General features: G+C 27.6%; 2 protein-coding genes across 2 annotated transcripts; both read right to left on the bottom strand.

The window, feature by feature from the left end:
• Nucleotides 1-6312, bottom strand: LOC124932071 (WD repeat-containing protein 13). Its single transcript, XM_047472675.1, has 12 exons — nucleotides 5908-6312; nucleotides 5685-5794; nucleotides 5499-5568; nucleotides 4746-4890; nucleotides 4493-4630; nucleotides 3639-3778; nucleotides 2958-3005; nucleotides 2717-2827; nucleotides 2443-2624; nucleotides 1569-1690; nucleotides 652-728; nucleotides 1-375 (listed from the first exon to the last, which is right to left on the bottom strand). The coding sequence occupies exons 1-12, from the start codon at nucleotides 6106-6108 to the stop codon at nucleotides 265-267; spliced, it is 1455 nt and encodes a 484-aa protein (XP_047328631.1). The 5' UTR covers nucleotides 6109-6312; the 3' UTR covers nucleotides 1-264.
• A 6009-nt stretch (nucleotides 6313-12321) lies between these two features.
• On the bottom strand, nucleotides 12322-17239 carry LOC124929517 (purple acid phosphatase 2-like). Its single transcript, XM_047469898.1, has 8 exons — nucleotides 16923-17239; nucleotides 15490-15699; nucleotides 15239-15350; nucleotides 14914-15143; nucleotides 14357-14495; nucleotides 13502-13722; nucleotides 12868-12989; nucleotides 12322-12696 (listed from the first exon to the last, which is right to left on the bottom strand). Exons 1-8 carry the CDS (start codon nucleotides 17106-17108, stop codon nucleotides 12495-12497), a joined length of 1422 nt encoding a protein of 473 aa, XP_047325854.1. The 5' UTR covers nucleotides 17109-17239; the 3' UTR covers nucleotides 12322-12494.
• Between the last annotated feature and the right edge of the window lie 3215 nt (nucleotides 17240-20454).

The following is a 20454-nucleotide window of genomic DNA, read 5'->3' as shown; positions in this document are numbered from 1 at the left end:
TAATAAAAGTCAGATTTATTTGTAACCAGATATTAAAATACAACTGATAGTTGCTAACATGCCTAAAAGTGCATCCCTTCTTTGTCTATGATACAATGAAAGTATATAGTATTGCTGGATTCAAAACAATGGCAAAAAATACATAGAAAGGAAAAACTTCTTCCTAATATGTAGTGTTTTTTGAACTTTTTTCTACATGTGAACAATTTCTTTTGTATTAATAGGTCAAAAAAAAAAAGAGGAAAAAAAAGTTTGTTTTTCATTTTAGCCACTCTTTGCTCTTTTCCATACAATAACAGTGCCACCAAAATCAGAAGAAGCCAACAAGTTCTCTCCATGGTTCCAAGAAATGCCAATAACCGGGTAACTATGTCCCTGTTGTTAAAAATTCCATATACACTTCAACTTATAGCGTTTTTATTGAGAATCGAATATGAGATATTTTCAATATATATATTGAAAATGCTTATCAGTTTAACTATTCATAGGTAGCATTTGGAAATACTTTTATTTACTATGCTTTGACTGTAAAATGTGATCTCATCTAAATCTGAATTCATATTCAAATAAGATATCATATCTGATAGAAAAAAGTGTTTCCAAAAGAAGCTATAATAGAATCAAATATAGAGAAAAAAAAAAAAGACAAACCTGCAGCTTGTTGACACACGGGTGTTTGGGTTTAGTCAAGTCGTAGAAATAAACATTCGCATCCTCGCTCCCAACAACTACGGGCATGTCATTATATCACCCGAGTCAGATTTATACATTTTCAATTAAATTTAGATAAAGCTCCATGATTCATCAGTTAACTACATGAAATTGTTTTATTTTCTTTTGAAAGGGAAAAAAGAACAATTATTTTGAGATAAGGTAAGATTTTCCATTTGAAAAAAAAGATCTCTAACCACAAGATTTTAAGTCAAGGGGTTCAAATCTTTTCCATAATAAAAAAGATTATTCCTGTTAAGATGAAAAAACTAGATGTAAACCCATAACTAAATGTAAATTTTGATATTCACCTCAAACATTTATTTAAGTGTTATTTGATGAAGGATTGTTTTCTGTTAAAATACTAAAATACCAATAATTTATCTTTATAAAATTATAAAATATTAAATACAAATGATATTTTAGTCATTTAACTCAAATAATCGACATTTTCATCACACAAGGTTCACTAAGAAAATATCAGATTATTTGGAAAAAAAACTACATCAAACAAAAGATTCAAGAAGTTTTGAACTGCCCCATAGACTAAATTTCTTTTGTTAAGATTTTGGCATATGGGTATTTCAAAGTATAGATGTTAAGTGCAAATTCGGAAGAAAATTCATCCATTAAATGCCATAAAAAATCATTTTTAAAAAAGAGTCAGAAGTTTAGGGATTAAATCCAAATTTTAAGAGCTTATTTATGGGTGGGTTATCTGGTAAAAAAAAACACAATAAGAAACTACACCAGCTAGTTTGTCAGACACTAGTAATCATGAATCATAAAAGATTCTCCTTAAAATGCAAAATAGGCGTGTGAAATAGACCAGCAAGTAAAATAAATAAACAACATACCTATATATTCTCCTTTTTCAAGTGAAAGCAGAGGGCAGAAAGATGCACGAATGCTGTGTAATCGTGGAGCCAACTTGAGAGAGCAACGCAAAGTTAAATAACCTTGTATCTCCGGTGAAACACTGAAAGAACATGGAATAACATATCTAACATGTCAAGACTGAAAAGCATGGAGCTTGATTGATCTGTGTTATATTTTTGGCAAACAAAATGGATTTTACAAAAAGAATCAGGGACTTGTTGGATGTGGTTTATTAGATACTCTAACTTCATTCTTTATAATATTAAAGATATTGTAATAGTTGGACTAGAAAACCCAATAAACAACTTTTTCATAAAGCAATATTCTTTCCAAAAGAACTAGATAATTTCGAAATAAACAATTATTTTTGGAAAACACATTGTTTGTTTGATGAGAAAGTAGATTATTTGAGTTATTTGGATCAAATGATCAATATATCCTTAGGCCTTGTTTCATTTGGGTTATTTAAGACTTCCAAATAACCCACTATTCAATCAATCACACTATTCAAATCATTCCCTAAAATACCAAAATATACCGTTATTTACTCTTAAAACTATAATTGGTAAGGTTAATATTGTCATTGTACCTAAAAGGCCAGGTTATTTAAAAGGATGCATCAAACGTGGCTATTTTCAAATAACACCAGATCAGAGAAGGCGTATTTAAAAGGTAGTTTGATATTTTAGTTGATAGATCGATGGTGGGATGCTGTGATCAAATTAGTTTTTAATATCATAAACATTGAAGTACAACTACTTTTTAGTTGATTTGATGAAAAAATTATTGATGATAGAAATATCGGTATATAAAAGAAGCCCGTGATCTTCTAATAAGCAGTCTAAATTGAACCTGAAGAATGAAAGACTTCCATCACGGCTAAATGTGAGCAATACAGGGCCACGTGCCAACAGAGAAAACGTTCTGTACTGCACGGTCGTGACTGGAGATTTATGCTTACTGCTAATTCGGTTGCGGTGACTACGTGACAATGTGCCTGTACGAGAGTTCATAGAAACAGTATATACATGTCCCTGCAAAAGACTAAAGTCCAATTTGAGCAAATTTCCTTTTGAAGATAAAATAAAGCACAAAACTATCCTTAAATATTGTTAGAAACTAGCACCTGGGAATCTCCACAGAAGATGAGTTGACCAGTATGATCATTGTCCATAGCTGTAATCTCATTATTAAGAGAAACTTTATTAATTATCCTCCCTGTGCTGAAATTGAACACCTATAATTTATGATTAAGGTAACCTCCATCAATCATAACAGTCTTCTTTCAAACTACATTGACATATATAGCAAAGATAATGGATAATCAATAAGTTAGCAAGAAACATAGATTGTTATGAAAGAATTACAGTTATCTCTTTGTTTGCATTGCCAACAGAGAGGAAATTGTTATTCACCTGCACAAGAAGATGAAGCGAAAAGTTTGTTATCAGTTCAAGATATGCTACCAGCTAATTTTTGAGAGGATAGAAAGTAAGAGTTAAACTCAAGCTTGTTTCTTTTCTTGCGATAATCAACATGTTGGGTATCTTTTCTTTGCTTCCTTGTTTTCTAAGTGACTTTGTCTTTCATTTATTAAATTAAGGCCTTGACTTTGCAACAAGAAAAACAAGAACCATGAATTGCATATTCTGAATCTGGATTGTTTGATCTTGGGTAATTTGATTTATCCTTCCAAAAAGATTGATTTTTTAGGTTAAATAACTATTTCACTCTTTCCTTAATGATGGCCAAATATATAATGTATAATAAATAGTGTTTGAAAAAAAAAATAGAGGGTATTTTAGTATTTTTGGTTGATGATTTGACTGACATGATTGAAGGAGTGATGGTTGATTGGATAGTGGATTATTTGAAAATAATCCCAAATAACCCACATCAAACAAGGCCCTACCTTGTCTTGGGGCAAAATCTCAGTTAACCCTAGAATATTTCTAATATGGGATATGGGGGACACACAGTACTTCATATTAATCTAAGAGTTCTAATGATTTCATATTGAGGATTATGTAAATACTAGCTAAACTTACAGGATGGAAACGAAGACAGTGTTGAGGAGAGACTCCATATATTACACGAATGCAGAGCGCCTTGGATATTTCCCATACTCTCACAGTTTTATCCATAGATGAAGATGCAAGATATTGATTGTTGGAAGTGAAGTCAAAGTCTGTGGAAGAAAAAGAACATTTAGTATTTACTATTTAGTACCAGACCAATGGGGGTAAAAGATACTACTTAATGGGTATTAAATAATTGCTTTGTTCTATGTATCTCTAGTAAAGACACTTATCGATAATCATGGGTGCCATATGGATTCAGCAGATATATCAGAAAGAGTAACATAGAATTATAAATTGGCCACTAGAAGAAAATATAAAAGGTACTACTTAGCAGTTTTTATAACACAATCTAAATGATTAAGTGCTTATTTTAGTTAAGTTCTTTTGATAACTTTACTCAATTATTTAAATTCAGTTCAAAAAAAGCTTAATTCCGTAAGCTATGGATGACTTAATTCAGTTTAGAGCATCCAAAAGGCAACTTTAACACTTGAAAATTAATCAAATTACATTATGGGTAAAGAATGTCTTTAAAGACTTTCTGACATTAGTTCCACATTTTATCAAATCAACATACATTACTTCAAATTTAGATATTTTCATTTGGTTTATTCAGCAATTATTTTTCAGTCACTTAACTAATGTGATACTTAAAATTCAACAATCAACACATAATTTTAAGTTAATCTTCTTGTTCTATTATCTTTTCATTTTACTATGTACCCATTCGGTACATCAATATCAATGATAATGTATTTGGGACAACAAAACTGAATCAAATTCCAGAAAATGATTAAGGAAATAATACCAGCTACTCCAACCTGTGACATCTTTCGAGTGCCCAATTAATTTCCCAATAACAGAAGGAGGATCGGACACAGAGCAAACAGTCAAGGTTCCATCTGCTGCCCCATAAGCAAGTAGGTCTGAACTCATATGGCCAAACTTTATAACCGTAACTGAAACAAAACTGACAAGATTACTTATCCAAGCACACTGAATTCTTATCAAAACATTAAAGCAAAATCCGATGAAAAGAAATGGGAGCATGGTTAAGATCATCAAGAAAGTTACCCATGGATTTGCATTGGTCAAAGATGCATTGCATTCCTACAAAAGAATATGCAGGTTCAATTTTTCTGCGGATCAAATCACTATCACTAGCATTTGAGCCGCAACTTGGGCTGTGACTCAGAGCATGACTGCCACTTCGCAGGTCCTGAAACGATTGCAAGCAGATGATACAGTACTACTTGAGAAACAGAGGAAAGTGAGGTCATGAAATGTGCATAGCTTTTACATAAGTGTATTAGATTCATCAAAGGTCACCAACAAATTCTAACACTATGTTATATATCCTTAACAAAGAACTGTATTTGTAATACATCAATGATACTGCACCTAACTTTTACAAAAATGGCTGCATGTTTGAGTTAACTGGTAGTCAGATTTTTATTTTGGTAAGTTAACGAGACCTGAAACTATCCAAGGATAATGGTTTTTCGTGACTGTCCAAGTTGCTAGTGTGCACAACCGAAACTGGAAAGAGAACAACAGCGTAATTGTTTTGGGATTAACTTTGATGCAAGGGGAGGAAAAAGAAAACAAAAAGAGGTTCAATGGAGACTTTAACTGCTTTGTTTGATGGAAAGCCCTAGATAACATGAGATAGACGAGGTTTTGATTTGATTTTTTCTTAATGAATGTATGCTGGTTTTGCTTCTTTCAATCTCTTGATGTGACTTTCGAGTTAACTATGGTTTCAATAAAATTCTCATTCTTTTTTTTTTAAGAAAATTATCCCAACAAAGTGAGGATCACACATACCCTACTAGAACTCCAGCTTTCCATCTCGAACAAATTGGAGATAACACTTGGAGATGACATCCATCGTCCACTGTTGCAGAAAACAAATCGTAAGAAAATACAAACTCAAATCATATTCAAGAACATAGCTCAATCCTCAAAATCAATAACTTATAAGGTAAAAAAATTAAGAGTTTCCCTGCATACCTCTGTCCTGGAGTGCCTGAGAGGCTATTTGTTTGTAACCTTTCCCAATTCCTTGGCCTATTGATATAATTGCGGTATGCAACATAACCTTTGCCATTGCATCTCCAATCCTGTAACAGAAAGTAAATAAACTTCAAAGATCAATTAAACAATCCCTAACATAGACAATTATTAAGATCTTAATTGACCTCAAACCATTTTATATACTGTTAAGTAATCAAACCTTGCGGCGGAGAACGCCAGAATTAGCCTTGCGATAGAGAAGAAGACGGCGAATTCCAATGTAATCAGTGTCTGAATCGGAGGTCAAAGGCTGAAGCATACAACTAAATAGTTCGGGATCTACTACGGCATTTTCTTCCGTTTCTTCCTTCTTACGATCATCTTCAGATGAAGATGTCTCCTTCCCAGTCTGTTCCGCCATTCTATTATGGCGCCGATGAATCCTTCATCGGCAATCATGCATCTTACAAGACCTTTATGAAATTAATATGTAGAGAGAGCTTGATTTGATCTATGAATTTGCAATCAGCTGATAAAGAGAGGAATTGAGGCGTAAATGGCGATCATGGAAAATGAAATCGCAAACTGGGTTCTTGATTTGAGATCAGAAAGGGATATGTTCTTGGAAACCGGCCGAAGTAGCTAACAGGTTATAAAATGGTTTTATTTATTTATTAACTTTTAGTAATATCAAGATTAATACTTTTGAAATTGTATAATTTTATTATTTTACAAAGATTTAACAATAAATTGATCAATTGTTAGGGTCTTGCCAACTAATTATTAAATCAATTTTAAAATTCAATTATAGAATGAATTAGAATTGGAATTGGATTTAAATTAGAAAAATGTTAGTATTATAAAGAGATAAAATAAAGTAAAATGTATAAGAACCAAATCTCCGATTTAGGAAGTTGATTCGAGCCATTTGTTATCACATTTTTCTTAAAAACAGTTTTATCGTTTTTTCTTGTACTGGAATTTATCGCAGATTCGCAGATTTGTTTTTTAGAGTACAACGAATTTAGTAATGATTCAGCACTATAATCAAGTACATGAATTGATTATCGAGTTTTAACGGAAATACAACGAATTAATAAGAACTTTTTAAAATTTTATAGTGAGAAAAGATAAGATAATATTATATTGTATATTAGATGGTGTGGGATAAAGTGTTTATTTATATTGTTGAAATAATAAACTGTTAACTAAAATTATCAATTTATCTTAAAATTAACATTATTTATTATTTATTGTTAGCTTTTTTTATTTGTCTCAATAATTCTTCTTAATTAAGAATAATTGTTTGTCAAAATTAATTAAAACATTTATTTTGCAATACTATTACATGCTTTTTTTTCAATTATTAATAATAATATTAAATTATCAAAACAATTGATACTAATAAACTAAGTTACACTATAAATTAGCAATATTTTGTTAACTAGCATTTAGCCCGTGCATTTGCACGAGTAATAATATAAAAACCGTGAAAAAAAATTACGGATAACATTTTTTATTTTATTTTTAACCGTTTTAAGTTTATGGGTGAGTCAACCCACAATCCGACTCAATTATCCATTTACTCAACATCATTATATATTAGTTAGTTAAAAAGTTGAACTTATATTAATATTAAAACGTCATGCGTTTATCAAATTTGGTGTTGAATTTAAAATATAAAGTCTGTATAACCTAGTTGGTTAAAAAGTTGTACTTGTTTTGTTAGGTTGCAAGTTCGAAACATACCTCTAGCATTTTTAATTTTATTTTTAACCGTTTTAAATTTAAAAACGGGTCAACCCACAATCCGACCCAAGTATCCAAATTAACCACAGCTCTCGACCCGGCAATCGGACACTTTAAAAATTAAGCATTATTATATATATATATAGATTAATTAGTTAAAAAGTTGAACTTATATTAATATTAAAACATCCTGCGTTTATCAAATTTGGTGTTGAATTTAAAATATAAAGTCTTTGTAGCCTAGTTGGTTAAAGAATTGTACTTGTTTTGTTAGGTTGCAAGTTCGAAACATACCTCTAGCATTTTTAATTTTATTTTTAACCGTTTTAAATTTAAAAACGGGTCAACCCACAATCCGACCCAAGTATCCAAATTAATCACAGCTCTCGACCCGGCAATCCGGACACTTTAAAAATTAAGCATCATTATATATATATAGATTAATTAGTTAAAAAGTTGAACTTATATTAATATTAAAACGTCCCGCGTTTATCAAATTTGGTGTTGAATTTAAAATATAAAGTCTTTGTAGCCTAGTTGGTTAAAGAGTTGTACTTGTTTTGTTAGGTTGCAAGTTCGAAACATACTTCTAGCATTTTTAATTTTATTTTTAACCGTTTTAATTTTAAAAACGGGTCAACCCACAATCCGACCCAAGTATCCAAATTAACCACAGCTCTCGACCCGGCAATCCGGACACTTTAAAAATTAAGCATCATTATATATATATATATATAGATTATGAAACTTGGTTAATAGAATTGATGAAAAAATATATATTTTATATATTATTAGTGTGAATATATATGGTAAGGGATAGAAAAACAATTAATCAATAAAGATAAATGAAGAGAGAGAAATATATATATATATATAAGAAAGAGAAAATATTATAATAATGATGTGATTTTGGAGAGAGCGTGATGCACACCTCCAACATTTTAAATTAAGCGTAATTAGATATATAAACATCTTATTATTTCAATTTCAAATCACCAAAATATAGAATAGTGACAAGAAAAATAAATAAGTTTATTATCAAATGTAAAGACAAATACATATATAAATACCAAAATAATGTAGATAATGAACCACCAGCAATATAACATTAAAGTTAAAATATGTCAAAAAATAATAATAATAAAGTTAATAATAATAAAAAAAAATAAAGTTCATTATTTATGAATTTACCTATACCACCTAACAATATTTTGTCTAAAATTTTGTGAGATGAAACTCATTTTTTTGTTGTATTAATTTGTTTTATTTGATGTTAATTATTTGGATAAATTATTAATATATATGAATTTAAGGTTGTAATAATATTTAATATCCGTTAATTTTATTTCCATTAATTAGTTATAAATTATAATGAAACTGAATGATTTATTTTATGGATGGGAGGTTATAATAATATTTATTATCGTTGGTGAACATATTCAATGTGAGTATATTTTTTTATAATTTAAATCTCCTAAATAGTTTTTATAATTAATATTAATATTTAATGCAAATCTCAAAATAGAACTTAAAGGGTTTGTTTTATTTGATGTTAATTATTTGGACAAATTATTAATATATATGAATTAAAGGTTGTAATAATATTTATTATCTGTTAATTTTATTTCTATTAATTAGTCATAAATTAGAATGAAACTGAATAATTTATTTTATGGATGGGAAGTTTTCAATGTAAGTATATTTTTTTACAATTTAAATCTCCTAAATAGTTTTTATAATTAATATTAATATTTAATGCAAATCTCAAAATAGAACTTAAAGGGTTTGTTTTATTTGATGTTAATTATTTGGATAAATTATTAATATATATGAATTGAAGGTTGTAATAATATTTATTATTCGTTAATTTTATTTCTATTAATTAGTTATAAATTAGAATGATTTATTTTATGGATGGGAGGTTTTCAATGTAAGTACATTTTTTTTACAATTTAAATCTCCTAAATAGTTTTCATAATTAATATTAATATTTAATGTAAATCTCAATAATTATATATGACTTTTTAGATGAGAAGGGTTTATTTTATTTGAATTTATTTATAAATATTCAAATTATTTAGATGAAATATTTAATAAAAAATATTAATATATATAGATGGTAGGTTATATTTATTGAGTTTATTTTTACTAACATTTATTTTTATAAAAATAGGAGTATCAAAAATTAAAATATACCATAAAAATAGAAGTTGCACTATAAAATTAAATTCATTAAAATTAAGAGTATTAAACAAAATACTTGATCTTCAATTATTCCAAGTTAGTGTATACATGTGAAGATACAAATCTAGAGCTAAACACAATTATTTCAAAATTAAAGTATTTTAAGTAAACAAACATTTAGAAGTACAATAGCTTGCATCCAGAAGTATAATGATCTACAATGGCTGAAAGTACCTAAAATAAACCAAACAAAATCAGGAATTAATATAATAGAAAATTTTAAAAATCTTTTTACAAACGAATTTTATGATAAAATGATCTAAATTTCTAACTTACCAATGCTCACACCTCCAGGCATGATAACACGATTATCACCAAAATAACTTTGCATAATCATGATAGCACCATTATCGCCTTGAATCCAATGAATCCATCATCTCCATCAAAACATCAATTGAAATATTAAAAATCAACCTATTAAAGTGATGACTAAAGTACTTGAAACCAACCAAACAAATCGAGAATTATTATATATAAAGTAAGACTTGAGGAGAGACGAAACATAATAAAGAAGAAAAGTTATATTTCAAGAACTAATAAAAATATATGATAAGAAGTTTAGACTTGAGCTCAAGAGTTCATACCACATTACACAAATATAGATCTTCTTTGAAATAACTGAAAGTCTCGTTCTCCCTATGAAAATGACAACATTACGTCAACAAAAACTCAAGAAAAAAATATTCATTGCATCAATAACAAATAAATATCTTTCAGAATATGTATAATCAACAACTCTCTATAACAAATAAAGACCTAAGGGGAGACGATTTCTGATTTCCTGCTAAGAACAAAGAAGAGAGAAATAAATATATCTAAGAAAGAGAAAATACCTATGATGATGATGTGAATCATTTTGGTGAGAGCATGATTAATATATATAATATTTTAGAAGAGAAATCATTAGGTTTATTTTTAAAATAATTAATAAAAAAATATTAATATATATATATATATATAAAAGAGTAACCGACATAAATAATTAATTATGAAACTTGGTTAATAGAATTGATGAAAAAATATATATTTTATATATTATTAGTGTGAATATATATGGCAAGGGATAGAAAAACGATTAATCAATAAAGATAAATGAAGAGAGAAATATATATATATATATATATATATATATATATATATATATATATATATATATATATATATATATAAAAGAAAGAGAAAATATTATGATAATGATGTGAATCATTTTGGAGAGAGCGTGATGCACACCTCCAACATTTTAAATTAAGCGTCATTAGATATATATAGATTAGTCATCCTATTATAAATCAATTAAATTAATTCAAATTACACATTTGGATCAAATTTCACCATTTAATTTACGTTTGAATTTTATGAGAATTTGATTTGATTTTATTACTCACATTCTAATTTTTATTCATTATTGGAATTATAGAATTAGTTTAAAAATTTGAGAAAAAAAATATCAATACTTTATCTAATCTAAATTGCTCTTCATCTCTTCACATCCATCCGTACATGACCTGTCTATGGCATGTGAAAATCCGTTTCAACTTCTGGTGCTTGATATTGGCGGCGGCGGCGTTGAAGGTGGCGGCGGTGGGGAGAGGGGAATCCATGAATTTTATTAACGATTTGGTTGATTTGACTCATACAACCAAATTTGGTTGCAGGGAAAGAAGAGTTGACGACTACGATTGATTGGCGTTGCTGTTGCCATTTGGAATCTGGGAGATGAACGTTCTTGACTGACAATGCAGAACAGAGGACTATCGTCCATGAAGAAGTGCAAGTGTCGAATCTTTAGAATCTTATATCAAAATTGTTGAAGTATATGAAATATAATATTTATCTCTTAGGTGGTGTTATGCTAAATGTTCAAGATATTTATTTTGATGAGTACATATTTGGGTATGGCTGATGCAGTTTTTGTGTATATTGTCTGTTTACACACTCTATTTTATGTGTGTGGCTGTGTGTGAGAGAGAAAATGTGAGAATTTAACGCATTTAGTTTTTTTAATAAGGAGATGAGAGAATTTAGTCTTTATGATAGAGATAAAAATAAAGTGTTTGTTTGATATTTGATTATTTTAATTTTATAATCTTGTTTCAGATATATTATTGTAAAGTAGTAAATTTAAGTAAAAAGAATATTAGAGATATAAATCGGGTTTGATTCAGGAATTTAAAGTTTGATGGACTTGAATTTTTTTAGTGAATTTAAAAAATAACCGAAAAAATATGGATGAAATGAGTGGATAAATATGTTTTTCCTAATTTTTATAAATTTTAAAAATAAATTTGATTTGTGTTCGAGTTTCGAGTCGAGCCGAGTTTGTAGGTAAATAGTCGAGTCGAGTTCGAGCTCAAATTTATCAACTCGTTCGATCTCGAGTTCGAGTCAAGTCAATGAATACTAAATCGAGTCGAGCTCAAGCTCAAACTGGTTTGAGCTCGGCTCGGCTCATTTGCAGCCCTACCCGTGAGTACAATTATCGGGTATTTTGAAGGGATGGGAAGAGAGTTAAGCCTTTGATACTGCCTTGATCGGGTTCAAGAAGGGTAGGTTAAACATTTATTTTTCTTTTACCTAAGGCTTTATTTCAATATAAATTTGCTTAGAATTAAAGTGCAAAATAAATAAATTACTACTTGAATGTGGCAAAAAAAATGAACATTTCTTATTTGAAATCAATGTAATCATTCAATCCATTCTAAAGAACATAATAAAATAACTCACATCATATTAATTAGCAACGAAATGAAAAAGACATTTATTTTTACTCATTTATTAATTCCTCTTCCATAATTCATTTGATCGATAAATTAATCAATGATCAATATTGCTCGTAGAGTCGTCGATTGGATGCCAGACCCGATTGGTAAACCACACTTTGTCAGCTTCGACTGAATAGCCGTCTTGATTTCTATGCCAACTATAATAAGCATGCGTCTTGTTCTTGATATCAAACATTGCATGGCCAAAGCTAGCCTCACGAAAAGCTGAATAATGCGGTTGCGGCTCAGTCATGCTACATAGTAAACAAAAAAAAGGTTACATTTATAATTGTCGTTTTGAAACTCAAATTTAGCTCCGAATCTGGGTATTTCTAAATAATACATTGTGATTTTCTTATCTAAAGAAGAAAAAAACACAATTATGCATTAGCATTAGCATTGTAATGATGTTATTAAAATCTTACCTAGTAGCCAATCCTTCTATGTTTCCACCATCACCAATAGTGATGTATACCGGAGCAGACAAGTCTTTCACAGGCTTGCAGTGACCGTTGATTATCTTATAAGCCACGTTCGAAACACGCTCCTACAAAATAAATGGTAAAATCAAATCGAGACGCGAAAAGTTGATGCGCATAATCCACTCTACTTTTGTGGGTGATTAAGAGATTTGTGGAAGTGACTTAATTTGAAATTGAAATAGTTACTTCAAAGTAACATAAAGAAAAACAAGAGTTTATGAATTATTTTTCTTTTTATATGGAATTGAAATTTTATTTAAATAGAAGATCTCAAATATTTGAAATTTTGTTTTTAGGAAGTGTTCTTTTATTTTATTTTGAAAATGGTCAAGGTAAAATGTGAGAGTGATCTTTGTATTTGGTATAAAAATAATGTGATTGAGTTAGATGAATTTTGTTAATTTTTTTTATGTAAAAATTGGATAAATAAATGGATTTTTTGACAATTTTTTAGATATAAAAAATTTAGTTTGCTAATTTTATGTTTTTGATTGTTTGGCAAAGTAGAAAAAGGCTCAACAATTCAAAGACCATTCTAGATGGTTTGATTTGAATCATAAGAGAAAAGATTACTTACCGATCGCTCATAAGCGTGAACATGTCCCGAGAAAACAATATCGACTTTATATTTAACGAACCAAGGCTCGAACATTACTCTCATGCTTTCACCCTCCATGTAATGATAGTTGTAGCTGTTGTACAATGGAGAATGAACCAAAACAATCAACCATGGAGTTTCACTTCTGTTCACTTTTGGAAGCTCTTCTTCTAGCCAGTTATATTGTGGAGTATATGTCCCTAAAACCAAACAAATGCATCATATCAAAATTAACCATGGAAAAGCTTGAGCAAAGTGTTACTTTTCTTTCTTTTAGAAAAAGAAAAAAATCATTGAAAAGGGATGTCATGGTAAGTTTTCATCGGTTTGACTAGTTTTAAAAAAAACTAATGTTATTTACATACATTATATCATTCTAACATCTATATTTACAATTTAGACTTGTGTATTTTATACAATGTCACATGATGATTGAGTTGTTTAATTTGATTTTAAAAAAACAAAGTAAATAAATAAATAAAAATAACCCAATATAAACTAGGTGGGATACAAAGGGATAAGATCATCCTTGTTACGGGGTGATCCGGTTTCTTCACATGTAGGGACAAAACAGTCATTTTGAAAATATATATAATTTTACGGTTTTGCCCCTCCCTGTCAGGGGAAACATGGATCATCCCAGGAAGGCAACCCGTAACGGGATACAAATCCTATAATAACTCACCAAGTTCAATTCTTTTGCCATGAGCTACCCATATCGAGTTCTTAAATTTGAATAACTGAAATGTTGTTTTACTTTTTCATAAAAAATGTTGATTCTAATAACATTTTTAAGCAAATTGAGAAATAAAAGTTATAGAATAATTTCCTTACCATATGCTGAATAAGAAGACAACACAATGATATGAGCTGAAGCTCTCTTGATAGAATACCATAATGGTTCAGTACTGCCTGAAGCTTTATAAGGAGTGTGATATCGATGAGTGAAAGGCTTAAATGGTTTAGTTTCACCCTGCAAATCATATAAACACATTTATCAAAATTCAAACAATCATTAAAGAAAAAAGAGAAAAACTCATAAATTTCAGCCCTAATCCATATTGATTTCAGCTATTTTGATGTGATTTGATATGTGTTTTTGATACTAAACTCTTTTGATTTGGGTTTTTCTTACAATGTTTACTATTTCTTTTAATAAATTGTCTATCTATCACATATTCACATCACTATTATGTGATTAATGACAAATAGTTATTTTTCAATAAAAATCAAAAGAGAGTCAAAATCCATATTGATTAAGCTCTCTTTTGATATACTTTGATTTGTTAATAGGCTTGTTCCATATTCATTTGATGTGCCTTAATTTCTATTTACATGGTGTTGTTTTTTTCAAAAAAATCATAAACTTTTTCAAAAAAGAAAAGACTTACAATGCTGGGTTCAAAATCAATTTCATGATTTCCTGCAGTCCATATCCATGGCTGATATGCAACACTTCTCTCAACAAACCTTGCCCATGAATCCCATCTATTATTATCATGATTTGGATAATGATCTGCATAACTTAAGTCTCCAACATATAGTAAAGTTTGTCCCTTTATCGGGTTATGTTCGTAATGTGTTAGCGTTATGTTCGAATCGAATGTCTGACCAAGATCCCCTGTAAATTAAACAACATAGGAACTTAATTTGTATCCTTAATTACTCACAAAAACCTTAATTAATGATGAAACATATAAGACAGAAATTTGTTACCAATAAGACCAAATGTGTATGGAACATCTGGGCCAACTTTAGGAGGAGTTGTGAACCAAAATGTTCTTTTTGTAAATCCTTTTCCAAGCATATAGTAGTATTTTGTATCATACTGGATAGAGAACATCACAAAAAAAAAAGCTAAAAATGTAAAACTATTGTTTTCAATGATACAACCCTTAAATCATTTTTTTTTGTTAAGATTCATGAGTTCGAGTTTTCAAATTCGGACCATTTAGTTAAGATATAACCTGTAAATCCGTAAGGGTGCAGTGATGGATGAATCGAGAAGTATAGTTGAAGTAACTATAAGTAATATATTTGCCTTTGGCCTTTAAAATTCCATGTTTGGCATGATTATGGTGTTTCCAATATAGAACAATACTTGAACCGGGTTCAGATTCAGTCACCCATGACACAATCATTGCTTTCCCATTGTGATCTCCTTGTGTTATATGTACCTGCATTTTTAATTCATATTCAATTATAAAAACCGCACTTAAATTAATTAATTAATTTATTTAAGAAGTTAAAAGATTCATTTTAATTTAGAGCATTTATGTTATGTTTAATAAAAATCTAACATAACATAAGTTATCTTTAAATTATCAACTAAAATATATTATTTATTTCAAAAATATTATACGTTATAACTAATTAATTTTCATAACTATATTAATTGAAATAATTTACAAATTATCCAAATAATCTAAAACTTAACAAGCCCATGTCATCATTAGTTATATTATTTAAATTATCAATTAAAATAGAAACAAATTTAATATATATATATATATATATATATATATATATATATAATTTCCAACATCTTTTACCTAAACAAATTAATTTTCAATAATTTAAACCTATCAAAAATAATTTATAAGATATTCTCCAACCAGGCCCACTAGGTTTGTTCAAATTGGGTTAAATTTGAAAAAAAACAATTATAATTTATTCTAGGAACAAAACTAACACAATCATCTAGGTATACATAAGAGACACTAATAGAAAGTTATATTATTATTTAAAAAAAAATAAGATACATACATGTATGATATGTAATAATGTTTTTTTTATTTGATTTAAACTTAATAAAGGTCTAGATAGATACATCCTAAATGTACGATCATGAAAGAAAAGTTATTTTTTTATTTGAAATACCCTATGTAAATTTATATGCATAAACTAAAATACAATCTAATTTAAAAATATACATTTGCAAGTCCAACTCATTCCCAATTTTGATGAGTATCTCATATTCAATGTATCCCAATCTTGACTATTATCTCATATTCATTGCATATATATCCTTAACAGGTATTTCAAAAATTTCGATAATACGTACCCATCCCAAATCTAAATATATTTCAATATATTCTCTATTATAAAACCTCGACATCGAACCCGATTTTAATTATCCATCCCGAATCCTCCCATCAAAACATATTCCCGGTTATCAAGTTTTTGGATACACATTATCAATTTATTCTCTATCTCAACCCCAAATCCAAACCCGAACGATTTGAATTAACCATACTCACCTTCTCTTATTAAGTTTTCGGGTACCCATTATCCTCCCTAGTTTTAATATCTCTTATAATCAAGATCTCAAATCAAACAATTTTTTAACAAGATTATTAAAAAACAATGAATTGTACATCAAAAAATAAACAATGAGAACCTGTTGTGGGGCGTTATAACCAAGAGGGATGCGAAAGACATCACTATCAAACGGCATATCGACCGATTTGTGTGTCTTCCTAACGAAACTGCTTGTTTCTCCTCCATTGCAAAACAAGACTGCAACATTCATTAGAAACAGAGTACAAAAACAAACAACATATAATTGAGGAAAAACACGACCCATCTTCTCTCTTTCCCTCTAGAAACCACAATGAGTAGATAATTGATGAAGAAAAAGAAAAGATTATTAATCACTCAAAAACGAATATCCAATATTATGAAGAGTGAAAACAATATTAAGTATCACTTGCCATTGAGAAGAGAGATATATAGAGATTTATAGAGAGAGAAAGTTAAGAATCTTTAAAGATAGGTTGACTTGTTTAATGGAGCCCGTTAGGATTTAGGTTTTTTAAAAAATATTGGAAAGAGAAAAAAATAATAATTAATAATGATTTTTGGGAGTTAGAGATTTTTTTGGTAAAATTATATATTAAAAAAATAAAAAAAGTTATAATTTAAAATAAAAGTTATTTTAAAATTTTAATTAACTATTTAAATAATATGATTGATAAAAAGAGAATAAAATGACCGTTAAATTAATTAAATATTCAAATAAAACAAAAATCTTAATTTAGGGAAGACAAAAAATTCAGATAATTTGGGAAAACCAAAGAGAAGTTTGTTTGTTTATGGGTTATTGATATTTTTTTATTTGAATTATGTAAATACTTAAGTCTAGTTTGATTCTTCTTATTTGATAAACATTTATATACTTTTATAATTATTAACTTTGAGTGTCTTGATATATTATCGATTTAATTTATCTTTATTATTTATTTTAGATTATTCAATTTATTCGTTAAACATCTTATTATTAGATTTAAATTATTATAACTTATTAGACAGTTCTAACATATTATTGATTATAAACCATACCATAATAATAAATTAATTGAAAATTTATAAGAGAAATAATGATAGAATAGTGATTAGTTCATGTCATACAAGCCCTAATTAATTGATTGTTTTTATCATTGTTATTTGTTCAGTTTATTCCATAAACAATACTTATTTATATGTTTGATTTTATTTGTATCCGTTATTTTATTGATTAAAATTATTATAACAATTTATTAAATAATTATGACATATTCTTGTCTATAAATGAATCAAACTAAGTCATTATGGAAAAAAAAGTTAATTAAAAGAATTATATGAAATTAATAAGTTAGAAATTAAAAAATAATGATACAATTAGTGATTAGTTCATGTCATACAAGTCCTTAATAATTTTAGGCAAGATACAACAATTAATTATATTCTTATTGTGTTTTAATATATTCTTTCCTAGAAAGAATTAATTATATTATTAAACTTGATTAGAAATAAAAATACAATTTAAGTGATTAATTAAATACATTAATTGTTTTTTCAAATTTAAATATTTTTTATCAAACGAATTGATTTAAAAAGAATATTCTTAAAATATTATATTATAATTCTTGTAAATTTAATGTTACATATAGAATAACATTGAAATGTGATCTTATATATATATATATATATATATAGTTATTAGAAGGATAAAATTTATTTAATTAATTTTCAGTCTTATCACTTATGTTTTTCTTTTTATAAATTAAATAATAATTTTATCAATTTTATATATAACTATATATTATAGTTGTTTGACAATGGTTATACTTAAAAAAATGGATTTCTAATATTAAAAACATATTTTAAAAAACGAGAAGAAAATTAAAATATTTAATTCATAATTGTCATGATGATATATGATCAATTTTTAAATATGTTCTCAAATAATTTGGTCACTTATGTTAAAATTTATTATGTATCTAATATTTAATAACTAAGATTATTCATATTAAAGTTTTTTTTTTATTTTATTCTTATTTATCTACTTTCTAGGATTGAAACTTGAAAGTAATATGGACAAACTTTTAAACCAAATCGATCTAAATTGTACCAATCAAACCAAATTCTTTATAAAATCGTTAAAATTAAAAATTAAAATAACCGATCATGATTAAAATTTACAAAATATAAATAATTTAGTTACAATTTATAATTGATATCTAAATATTTTTTTAATAATTATATTTTTATAAAGTTATTATTTATTTTACAAAACTATATACATAGTTTATATAATTTTTTAAACATATTTAATGTATAATTATATTATTTAATAATATTTTTGTACGAACTATTTCTCACCAACCAAATTAAATTTACCAATCAATTGAAACTGACATTTTGATATTTTCTCAAAATTGTGCATTAAAGTGGTATAAATTAGTCAAAGCTGGACCCACTCATACCCTAAATTTAAATTTATTCTCGAAAACAAAATATCACTCTACTCTCTAATCATAAAACATTTAACTCTTATTTTTAATTTTTTTTTTTTTTTTTTTAGAATGGAACTTTTCTTGGGCCTGTTCGGATTATTATTATTTTTTTTTTGTTTAAAGAGAAAGAAAAAATATTGATAGTTGATAATTTTAAGAAAGTGATGATTATTTTTGATAAAAATATTTTTTTTTAGGCAATAAACCATATTATTTGAAATAAAAAGTTGAACTTATATTTTTAAAATGTTCAACAAATTTGATGTTAAATTTAAAATATAAACTGTTATTAGCCTTGTTATTAGCCTAGTTGGTTAAAGACTATACTTGTTTTGTTAGGTTGCAAGTTCGAAACATACATATAAGATTTTTAATTTTATTTTTAAGCGTTTAAAATTTATGGATGGGTCAACCCACAATCTAACCCAAATATCCATTTATTTTCACATGTATATCCAAATTAACCACAGCTCTCGATCCCGACAATCCGAACACTTTAAAAATTAAGCATCAATATATATATATATATATTAGTTTGTTAAGAAATTGAACTTATATTGTTAAAATGTTTTATGTTCATAAAATTTGGTGTTGAATTTAAAATATGAAGTGTTATTAGTCTAGTTGGTTAAAAGTTTGTACTTCTTTTGTTAGGTTTATAAGTTTGAAACATACCTATAGCATTTTTAATTTTATTTTGAACTGTTTAAAATTTATGGACGATTCAACCCACAATCCGACCCAAATATCCATTTATTCTCACATATATATCCAAATTAACCACAGCTCTCGACTCGGTGCCCCAGCCATCCTTAAGCGTGCAGCCTATGAAAGATTGATCTATCCTTCAATAAGACACCATTCTAGGAAAATGACAAAGTCACTATACCTGAAAGAATTCCATGTTAGGACAGTAGCCCTCCGTGCATCAGCCTTCAATTCCCTCTTCTCTTAAGCTCTGCCCTCCATGCATCAACCTTCAATCACCTCTTAAGTTAGGGCTATTATCTCAGTCATGAATATGCCCCGGCAATCTAAATACTTTAAAAATTAAGCATCATATTTTATATATATATATATATATATATATATATATATATATATATTACAATATATTATGTCTAATATTTTAGAAATATCTTAACTTATACTTAT

Source organism: Impatiens glandulifera, chromosome 3 (assembly GCF_907164915.1).
Source record: "Impatiens glandulifera chromosome 3, dImpGla2.1, whole genome shotgun sequence".
NCBI lineage: Eukaryota > Viridiplantae > Streptophyta > Magnoliopsida > Ericales > Balsaminaceae > Impatiens > Impatiens glandulifera.
Note: the sequence above shows the minus strand (reverse complement) of the source record. Positions and strands in the feature narration are given on the sequence as shown.